The 11,643-nt window shown below is 44.3% G+C and overlaps 1 protein-coding gene across 1 annotated transcript in view; it reads right to left on the minus strand.

The window, feature by feature from the left end:
• Positions 1 to 9,810: 9,810 nt before the first annotated feature.
• ZNF80 (zinc finger protein 80) overlaps positions 9,811 to 11,643 on the minus strand; it is an 18,424-nt gene continuing 16,591 nt past the window's right edge. The window contains 1 exon segment of the mRNA XM_040485029.1: positions 9,811 to 9,976. Coding sequence (XP_040340963.1) covers positions 9,811 to 9,976 — 166 coding nt within the window.

Consider the following 11,643-nt stretch of genomic DNA (forward strand, 5'->3'; position numbering starts at 1 on the left):
GCGCCACCCAGGCGCCCCATATTAATTATTTTTTTAATGTGGACACATAGATATGACATAAAATTTTCCATTTTAATCATTTTAACTGTACAATCCAATGGTATTAATTACATTCATAATGCCACACAATCATCACTACTCTCTGTTTCTAAAAACCCTTTCATAATCCCAAACAGAAACTCTGTACCCCTTGTGCAATAACTCCCCCCATTACTCTCTTCCCCTCATCTCTGGTAATTTCTAATATACTTTCAGTCTCTATGAATTTGCCTATTCTATACAAAGGTGGCAGTTTCTCCACATCCTTACCAACACTTAGCTCCCTTTTAAAAAAATGATAGCCATCTTAGTAGGTATGAAATGGTATCTCATTTTGGTTTTGATTTTCATTTCCCTAGTGACTAATGATGTTGAACATCTTTTTATGTGCTTATTGGCCATTTGTATATCTTCTTTGGAGAAATGTTTATTCAAGTGCTTTTGCCCATTTTTAAATGGAGTTGTCATCTTTTTGTTGCTGAGCTGTAGGAGTTACATTCAAGATCTTTAATCTTTCACACAGCCCTGCTGTGGTATTAGGTATTATTACCCTAACTTCACAGAGGAAAAAACCAAGGCTTAGAGAGGTTGGGTTGCTTTCCTGAGAGCCTACAATAAGTGGCAGAACCAAAGTTTGAACCCATGTGTGGATGAGTGGTAGGTAGTCCCTAGGATGGCTCCCCATGATGCCTTCCTCCTGGTATTCATGCCCTTGTGTAATCCCTTCCCCTTGAGTGTGGGCTGCTGTTAATGACTCATTTATAATGGATAGAATACAGCAAAAGAGATGGAATGCCACTTCTGAGATTAGGTTGCAGAAAAATGTGACTTCCATCTTGCTTGCTCCCTTTCATTCTCCTGCTTTTTGCTCTGAGAGAAGCTAGTTGCCATGTTGTGAACTATGTGATAGAGAGACTTCTGTGGCAAGGAGCTGAAGGAGGCCTCTGGCCAACAGCCAGTGAGGAGGTGAGGCCTTCAGTCCAGAATACTGTGAGGAACTGAATTCTGCAACAACTGTGTGAAGTGCTTAGAAGTGGATCTTCCCTCAATCAGGCCTTCAGATGAGACTGTAGTCTTAGCCAGCAGCTTGATTGTATCCTTGTGAGAAACCTGGAGGTACAGGCTTCTGGCTGATATGCACCCACATTCTTGATCCACAAAAACTGTGAGATAATAAATGTTTGCTGTTTTAAGCTGCTGTTTTGGAGTAATTATACAGCAACCCATAACTAACATACCATGTTTACTCCTCTTTTAGTAAGGACCTTAAATTGGCTTAAATACTAGGCAAAGATACTTTAAAGAAGATAATGGGGTAGGTCATCTTTGTGGGCCTGTTTGGGCACAGCAAGCCAGGCCAGCCTAAAGAAGAGCTAAATTGGGAAGTGGGAATAGTTGAGCTCTCTGTGGTTGTGAATGGTATACAGAAAATATATCTGTGTATTGACTTCTAGATGGTTCAGGTTCAGCTGATACTCTAGTTTCCCTGGGGGAGCACAGAAGAACAATCTTCTGAAATAACTTTACCTGCTTCTCTGGCTTCTCTTTGTTCTGTCATTGGGTAGAAAGGTACAAGGGAGAGGGATGAATGGGTTATGATTTCTTCCTACTATAGAACTTGTTCGAATTGCAACCACAATGTTTATATTCTAGAGTTGTTAAGGCTTTGGGAAGACTGAATTGTACAAGCGAATCCACCACCACCACCATCATCATCATCATCACCATCATCAACCACAACATCAGTAACAACTATTGATGGTGACTAGTATTATGAGCCTGTAGTTCTTGAATGAACTATAGGGGGTTCAACGAAGCCCTTGAAATTATAAGCATGACAGTGTATGTTTGTGCAAATGTACATTTTTCTGTAGAGAGGGCCCATAATTTTCATAGATTCTCAAAGGGCTATGGGATCCTGAAATAGTTAAGAACCACTGCTTGAGTTTCTTATTCCCTGCTGTAAGTCTCCTCACTGTTGTTGATTCTGTCTCAAAGCAATCTAGATGTTGGAGAAGATGTTACTAATGTTACTTACACATATGTATATATGTTTACATTATGTTATGTTTATGCACACACACATGTGGGTGTATATATATATATATATATATATACACACATATATGTGGTATGTATATGGTATATATACGTATGTGTGTGTGTGTGTGTGTGTGTGTGTGTGTGTGTGTATGCCATATATACCATTACCAACAAGTGTTAACATCTAATTTCCCCGCCCTGTAAAGAGAAGCCAATGCTGTAGTCAAGTCTTCCTCTACCATCTCCACTGTGGGAGTGGTGGCAGAGAGAGTAAAGAACTTGTATTTTTAGTCCTATAGTACATGATTAATCTGAGGGTATCAGATGGCAATGTCTATGCTGGGAGTTGATCAGGGTACTACCAAACTAATTGAAAGTAAACTTACTGCCTCTCAGGCCAGTGAAAGCTTGGAATAGTTTGTATGATCAAAGAAATAAGGAGATATAACATTATTTAACAACTTGATTCTTTGAGGTACTTTATACCACTATTTATGGTTATTTAGTTGTACCTTGTTTATGGAAGTTTTCATACTAGATTTCCCAACTGGAATTTTTTTTTTAAATTTTTTTTTTCAACGTTTATTTATTTTTGGGACAGAGAGAGACAGAGCATGAACGGGGGACGGACGGAGAGAGAGGGAGACACAGAATCGGAAACAGGCTCCAGGCTCCGAGCCATCAGCCCAGAGCCTGACGCGGGGCTCGAACTCCTGGACCGCGAGATCGTGACCTGGCTGAAGTCAGGTGACTTAACCGACTGCGCCACCCAGGCGCCCCTCCCAACTGGAATTTTAACACTACAATAAGGAGCTTGTCCATTTCAGGCATGTGTCTAAACAGTGATGATCTTTTTGAGACAGTATACAATCTGTATTCCTGTAGCTCTTCCTAGTTTACGAAACGTTATTTTTTGTTTCCTCCAATAATCTTATAGCGTAGGCAGGGATCATTACCCTCTATTTTACAGATGAAGAAGCAGAGCCTCAGAGAGATCGAGGGACTTTCCAACAATCATAGATTTGGTGAGTGGTGGTGGAGGTGGGTGGTGAGGGGGCTTCCGATGCAGGCTTTAGGTTCAAAGTCCTGGGTGCCATCTGCCACTGCACACAGTGGGGCATAGTGAGCCCGGAATGGAACTTGTGGGCTGTCCTTTTCCAGCTGGTACCAGAAAGGTAGGTTGGAGATAAAGAGTATCAGAATTGCCCTTCTTTTAGCTTCCTGTAAGAGACACAGAATAGTTTTTTAATAATGAAAGTATAATTTACATACAGTGAAATGCACAGACACTAAGTGTACAATTTGATCAGTTTTGACAAATGCAGATACTCATGTAATGCACATACAATCAAGATGTAGAATATTTCTGTCACTTCCTGTCCTTCTCAATCAATCTTCCCCTCCTTCCCCACCAGTTCCTTCAATCACATCCTCTTGCCAAATAACTTCAGTTCTGATTTCTGTCCCGTAGATTTGGGGAACTGGTTTATGATGGTTCTGTTGTGGTCACCTATGGGAAGAGTTAGATGGGTAGCAGTGACTGTTATCTCTTTGGTTGCCATGGTCAACCTGGAACCAGGCTACATGTGAGCCACTTGGATAGGTCAGCCAACTTTATCACTGAACAGAGGCAGTGTCTCTGTGACAACAAGTCCTTCTGTACTCACTAGGCAGTGAGGAGCATTTCAACAGCTTTGAGACCTCGCCTAAGGCTCTTTTTGGCACGCACATAACATAGCACTGGAATCCAGTTAATGTTGAGACAAAATATCACCCCCATCCCATTCCACCTCTGGGGAGAGTGGGTTATAAGCACACAGATATGTACTCCCGGGTTCCTCCTCAAGACACAGACTGTCCCCTGCATACAGGGCTGGGAAGACGAGTTACTCCCCAATGCCCATTAGCCAACATCATCGTCATCTTCAATTGCAACCACCACTACTCCCTGTTTATTAGTGGTGACTCTGGTGATTCTGTCTAGGTGATGTGCATGTGGGGGCCACTCCTTTTTAGGAGGGAAATGGGTTTGAGAAATTGCACAACAACCAGGAGGTGGCAGGTAAGTGACTGGACCAGACTCAGGAGGTGCTTCTAAGGAGAGATGCCTGGCTTCCCAGTACAGTGTCCCATACCTCAGGGCCATTTCTAGCCAGGGAACCTCTTTCAGAGGGTGGGGTCAGCCAGGAGGTTTTCCCTCCCACCCCAAAACTGTCTTCCTTGCCAGTTCCTTGAAAGGATATTCTTTGTCTGCTTCCTTCATGCAGACTGAGAGAGTGAGGCCATTTTGTACTCGGAGCAAGATCCAGCTCATGGTTTTCCCATCCTAGGCTGAGCTCACTCTCTGCCCTGATTAGGAAAGATGCTAGGAGTGTGGAGCACACTATCTAGCCAAGCTGGGGGCAGCAGCAGGAGAGAGCTTTTTTTTTTTGGAACATGCTCACTGAAGGCTCTTCTTGGTCATGCCAATGAAGTGCAGGGGTGGGGACCAGTTCACCTACACATTCCAGGGTATGAAAGAGAGCATGGATCCAGACAGTAACTTGTTTGCATTTGTCATTGCCTATCTTTGTCTCCAACTGGCAAGCTAGAATGGAGTTGGCACTCCAGCAACGGCAGCAGGGAGTCATAGCCTTTTCATAAACGCGTGGAGAAACAGGGGATCAGCAGGTACAGGGTACAATGGCTCAGGTGGAGCACAGGGAATTTATGGTTTTAAAAAAAGATTCTAGGTTCTTCTTTTCCCCTCGCCAACTGATAATCAGTTTTCCCAGTTGCTTCCCTATTGCCCCCAACTTATTCAAAACTGCACAAATTCAGATAATCCCTCTTCATCTAGACAAAAAACATAAAAGGAAAAGACAGTCAGTCAAGAATCTGCTTGATTAGCGTTTCGGGAGAAAGCTAACACGAGTCTTCAGGGATGAAAATAAATGGCTCCGAGCCTGGGCTGTGGTCATAAGGCTGACCTTGTCACTGCCTAAGCGAGGAAGGCAAAGGAAGGAATTAGAGCTCCCGTCCCAGTGTGATTACAGTTATACCCTTAACAGGACATGGCGGTGTTTTTTGGCATTCAATTATGTTTGCTATGCGTGCGTGCATACACTCACACACTCACACACACAGAGCTGGAATTGAAATCATCTCAAGTGAGAATTCTTGTGATGCATTTAAGGGCCTGCATTTGACAGGTTGCTACCTAGTTATGGACTAAAATCTCACCAGGCACCCCCCATAGCTTATCGCCTGTCATTTCAAAACAAAGACATCCTGCTTCCCCTTTCTGTGTCACATCTCATCGACTCATTCTCAGCAGAATCTTACTTTCATTACAAGCTTGGTGCCACCTCCCTGACTTTCATCAGATGAGAACTTGAAAAAAAAAAAAAAAGAATAAAGACAAAAAATCCCGTTCCATGTTTTGACTTGGACTCTAGGTGTTATTCTCTCAGTCCAGCTTGAAAGGAAAAAAGCCCACCCCACGAGGGGGCAGGCCTGCTTCCCTGTCTTCTGCCACCACACAGTCTCTGAAGTGTGTGAAGAAGAGAGGAAGAGACAATTAACACTCAGCACCAATCTGCATTTCCTTTTTAGCTGCCATTTACACGCTGCTCAGGTTTTGAAAACCAGCATTTCATGCTGCTCCCTAGAGAGCCAGCACCAGCTTCAGCAGGACCCATCTGCACAGCAGTCACAGTGCTGAAAGCTTCAGCCAACCCAGAATTCATTTATTTATTTTTTGAAAAATGAAAGAGAGGAAGAGAGAGTGCGAGCCAGTGAGCTGGGTGAAAAGAATAGATTGGAATCTGGTAATATTTAACGCACATGCTTGACCAATCCCTGCGCTGGTCTAGACAGGGGTGAGTCAGTGGAGGTTTTCTTTGATCATCTTCTAGATTAGTGTGAGCAGTGAGTGAATGAGCAAGAGCCGTGTGACAACAGGGGCTGACAGGCTGTGAGGTTGGAGGCAGGAAGGACACACTCGATAAGTTTCGGCGCTGCTCATCAGCCTGTGTGTCAGCACGCTCTTGCTGACGGGGAACAGCAGGGAGGAAAGCCATACTGGGAAGTCACTGCTGGTGTGGGACAAGTTACAGGATGCTTCTGGAGGAGGGAAATGTGTGTCATCAACTCCTCAGGTCTGGCCCACTTGCTTTATTTCTTCCTGCCCACCCCCCCCCCCAAAAGGGTTGGGAATGGAAGCATAATAGCTTCGATAACCTTTGTTATTTTATCATTATTATTTTTTAAACTGAATTCAGCACCACAGGAGGTCACAGAGTCAATGGTCACAGCTGGCTTTTAAAAAGGGGTTGAGTCATGTTGTGATTGGTAAACAGAGACTCAGCCTGAGATGAGGGCAATCAAATTTCCTGCTTCAAGGCATGGGTTGATCACCACAGGGGTCAGAAAGAAGTGTTTTTCTCATGCAAGTCCTGGCATGAATATCTAGGTGAATGCATAAAAAAAAAAAGAAAAAAAAAAGCTAACTTCTCCCTTTGAAGAGGGAGCAGGGCTGAAAAGCCCATCCTTATTTCAATAGACCAATGAGTGTTCTGATTCCATCTAGCTCTGCTCAAATGGCAGTTGTGATTATAGTGTTACAGATGCATTTCCCATCTAAGCAGGGCAAGATGTCACTGTCTGCTTGGGCGCAGATTTACCAAGGGACATGCACAGGTGTGCTCAGATGGGGAAAAATACCTCAGGGCAGGTTTGGAGGGGGTGGTGAACATATGGCAGTTGGAATAGAAACTGCTGAGGTTTTTTTTGTTTGTTTTTTTTTGAAGAAGACTCCTAAGAAACCCATAGTGATCTATGGATGCAGTTACATGTCAGGTCAAACAAGATGTTCTCAGGATAGATACAAGGGTGTTTTGAATCTCTCATAATAACACAGATATGTAACTTGAGTTTCTCAGCCTGCCAGACAGGGGGCAAAAATAAGGTTATAATAAACAGCTTTTGTTCTTTTGGCTCTGCCCTCACTAGGTGGAGCCTCCAATCCTTCAAATTCGTGAATAGTTCTTAGAGGCACTGGTGGCAAGGATGTCCCTCTTCTACTGTTGTGACTCAATGCTACTGGAGTTAGATGGCATGGGTTTAAATCCCACATTCATTCATTCAAAATACATTTAGAAAGAGTGCCCACTATGAACCCAACACCATTCTAGATGCTAAGGAAAAGGTGGTCCAAGCTCCCTTTGTAATTGAGGTTCTAGTGAAGGGAGACAAATATAATAAATAAGCAACTAAATATATAATATTCCAGAGAGGGATAAATGCTATGGATAAAAATACATTGGCATGGGGGGGTAGGGAGAACAGGTGGTGAAGGTAATGGTGGTTCGATGTTAGATCAATTAGGCAGTGAAGGGCTCACTTTTTTTTTTAATTGAAGTATAATTGACATACAATATCCTATTAGTTTCAGGTGTACATCACAGTGATTCAATATTTTTATACATTATGAAATGATCCCCATGATAAGTCTAGTTACCATCTGTCACCATACAAAGTTATTACAATATTATTGACTATATTCCCTATGCTGTACATTCTATCCCTGCAACTTACTTGTAACTGGAAGTGTGTACCTGGTAATCCCCTTCAGTTATTTTGCCAGGCCCCCAACTCCCTCTTACTCTGGTAACCAACAATTTGTTTCCTGTATCCGTGAGTCTGTTTTCTGTTTGGTTAGTTCATTTGTTTTGCTTTTTAGATTCCACATACAAATGAGATCATACGGTATTTGTGTTTTTCCATCTGACTTATTTCACTTAGCATAAAACCCTCTAGGGTTGTCCATCCATGTTATTGCAAATAAAAAGCTCACCTCTGGGGTGATTCTTTTGTAGACACTGAAAGGGACAAGCTCTTTGGGGGAAGGAATCAAAGAAGAAAGAGCAGTAGGCACAAAGCCAAGGGAGCAGGAGTATGTTTTGTGTGTCCCAGGAACAGCAAGGAGGCCAGTTGACTACCAAAGTCCAGATATCAAAGGAGGGGTCTAGGCTGGACCTGTCACCTGAGGAATGATTGTAGCTGGAGGAGGGAAAAGATCTGAAACCCTAGGAGATTGTAACATCTCAATGTTGAGGGAGACCAGGAGGAATAAGCACAGGATACCGAGGTGGTCAACTGGTGAGGGAGTGTTGCCCCAGAATGGAAGGGGAAAAAAAGCATCTTAAGGAAGGTGTGGACACCTGCATCAAACACTACTGGCGGTTCATGTTAGAATGAGAATTTACCACTGCACTCAGCAATGAGAGGTCACTGCTGCCCTTGACAAGAGCTGTTTCAGCAGAATGGAGGGAACAAGAGCCTACTTGGGATGTGTTCAAGAAAAGACAGAAGAGAAGAATGGGAGGGAGGGTGTAAAGACAACCATTTTAAGGAGTTTGATTATAAAGGGGAACAGAAATGGAGTAGCAGTTTGATTTAGATGTGGAGTTAGAGGAAGTTGTTTGTGTTTTTGATCAGAGAAATAACATCCTGTTTGTATATGGATTCCAAGAGAAGGAAACTGGTACTAAAGCAGTGTCCTTGGGTAGGCATGAGGGGGTGGGCTCTAGTGAAAAGTGGAGGGATTGGCTTTAGATAGCAGGTGGACAGTTCACCCAGAACAATGAGAGGTCAGGGAAACACATGGGCAGAAATGCAGAAAGATGGGCAGGCGTGATTGTAGAAACTTCACTTTCTCAGTGAAGTTATGAGCTGTGAGCTCTTTAGGGGGAAGAAGTGTTAGAGATTTCAAGAGAGAGGAGGTGAAAGAGTCCCAGGAAGGCGAGTGGACATGGAAGGTAGGCTGCCAGGCACCGCAGGGCCCCCTTGAGGTTTGTGGTAACAACTAAAGGGAGATCAGTCAGCATGGTTGTTTCCTTCAGTTGCACTTGGCTGCCCCCATGCAGACATGGGGTAAGGGGAGAGTTGAATAGCTTCGGGTTTTGCCAGCTGAGCATGCTGAAGGGAAATCTGTTGAGGCAGTTGAAGGTATACACAGGGAGTGACACCATCATGGTCCATGGAAGTTGGGTAAGGAGGGCAGAAGATAGTGAAGGGGTGAGAGACAATTATAGGATACCAGGAACCTTGGCTTGTAGGTCCTGGTGTGGTCCAAGAATTTTTGGGGCTGGGGCATTAGAAAAGGTGAGCTGGAAAGTCCAAGAGGGAGATGTTGAAACAGAGTACAGCTGCAGTTGTGGTTAGTGATGATGTCTAGGCAGGAGCATGGACATGGGGAGCTAGCTGAGGTAGGTAGAAGAAAATCAGCTTCCTGTTGTAGTTTACATGGCGGTGCTCCCTGAAGCCCAACTCTGTGTTTAAAGCACCAGGAACTGTGATAGAAGTGGCTTTGGAAAGAGTCCAACTAAACTAAAATCTTCAAAGAATAAGTGGGAGGGACACAGAGGTCAGGGATAAGGAGGGAGAGGGACAGTGAAGAGGAAGTCTAGCTCACCCTCCAGCTTGAGAGAAGCTTGAGAGAAATGGAAGTGAAGACAACTCCATCTGGGGGGGTAGACAGTCCTCCATTTGTTAGCCATGTGACCCTGGGGGCGTTATGTAACCTCCTTGTGCCTTTGTTTTTGCAAATGTAGAATGGAGATAATAATTGTACCCTCATAGGATTGTTCTGAGGATCCAATGGGAATGTATGAGGTGTGCTTAGCACAGACCCTGGCCCAACATGGGTTTGTTTCTTTGTTTTCAATTGAAGCAGTTCTGTCAGCTTCAATCCGGGTCACTGGAGCTCCTGTTTTTCTGAAGGGACAAGAATGAGTCCTTGCCAGGTGCTGGGTGCTTCTCAGGGAGGGTGAGGTGCAGGGCTGAGACCAGGAGGAGATGCTGGCTTATCCACGAGAGGCACAGTTCAGAGAAGAGGGTGAGGCTAGAAGTCCTGCCGCCAAGACGGAGCAATTAAATATGTAGAAGGCGGAGAGGCTTGACAGAAGTAATGGAAGTAAAACATGTTTCTAATCAGAGCCACGATGAGGGCTGCCTGGAGGCTCTATTGGTAATTGATGTGCCTCTGACAATAATTAGAAACAATTTCTGGGGACTTACAGGATAGAGTCACCTAGTGATATTATTTACCATGGAGAGTAGTGTCTGGAGTGAAAATGGATGTTATTGTTTCCTCAGAACACATTAGAAGGTGACTTCATGGTGAATAGATTTTTCAAGATATTTGACATTCACTGACTTTCTATTTAACTCCTCTTAGTCACAGAGGCCATTACTGTAATGACAATACCTGGATTTATCTCTTTTAATGGCAGAAGACATGTGGGAGATAAATCCTCCCAGTGTTGGGTCCCCGACTCCCTGAGCTGCTGAGACACCTGAGGCATTCTGGGAATGCAGCAGCCAGAGCACAGCTTCAGTCCAAGGGTGATTCACCCACAGAGGCCGAGGGGCAGGATTAGCACAAACCACATTGCCTTTTTCTAATGTGAGCTTTATTTTATGCTACTTGGGATTACGTGTGATAATGTATGTAAAGTGCCAGAGCTTGGCACATAGCAAGCACTCAGAAAGTGTTGGCTCATTAATTATTATTTTCTTGGGTTCTTCTGATAAGACTTTGAGACCGTGCGTATTTGGCATACTCCAAGCCCTGGGGATGGTGGTAGAGCTGAGAGAGAATCAGTGGCATTATAGGGCCGTGGAACTAGTGGGTTATATTCCTCTTGGGACAGCCATGGTTCAGTGGCTGGAGTTTTTCCTTGAGTTGACTTTTTTAAGCCTGTAGGCAAGATGCCAAATGGCAGTTCAGCAAGGGTACTACATAGGGGTTGGAAATAAAAACTTTACAGATCAGACAACATGCAATTGCCTTCTGCCCCCTCTGTGCTGGCGGACCAGGGAGCACTGATGTGGTGTCCATGGAATGGGGCATCTAAAACTGTAACCTAGCCTCCAGGCTAGAGGGGCAAATGGAGACCTGACAGCTTACCTCACACTGCTGCCAGTTCATCAGGATGGGAAACAACAATAAAGGCTTGTTGAGGTCTAAGCCCTACAGATGGTTCTCAAAAGGAGTATTATTGGCATTTGGGGTTGGGGTGGGGGAACAGTTCTTCACTGGGTGGGACTGTACCAACAATGCAGGATATATGGTACCTGAGGCCTCTATCTCAGTAACATCAGTAGAGCTTACCTCACAGGTGCTGCAGGAACCAAAAGGTTTCTTAACCTCCCCAGGTTGGGAACCACAGTGTGAGGAACGACAAGCCTGGGTTATCCTCCCTGCAAATATGCCTGCACACCTGCTAGCTGGTGGCCACCTGACCTCAGCTCCGTCACTCCCTCATCCTGGTTCTTTTTTTGTTTTTTTTGTTTTTTTTATGTTTATTTATTTTTGAGAGAGAGAGAATATGAGTGCATGAAAGGGGAAGGGGCAGAGAGAGGGGGAGACACACAATCTGAAGCAGGCTCCAGGCTCCAAGCTGTTAGCACAGAGCCTGATGCGGGGCTCGAACTCACGAACCATGTGATCATGACCTGAGACAAAGTCAGACGTTTAACCAACTAAGCCATCCAGGCACACCCCGCCCACCCCCC

The sequence above is a fragment of the Herpailurus yagouaroundi genome, unplaced genomic scaffold (genome assembly GCF_014898765.1).
Source record: "Herpailurus yagouaroundi ecotype Mexico unplaced genomic scaffold, PumYag 162, whole genome shotgun sequence".
NCBI lineage: Eukaryota > Metazoa > Chordata > Mammalia > Carnivora > Felidae > Herpailurus > Herpailurus yagouaroundi.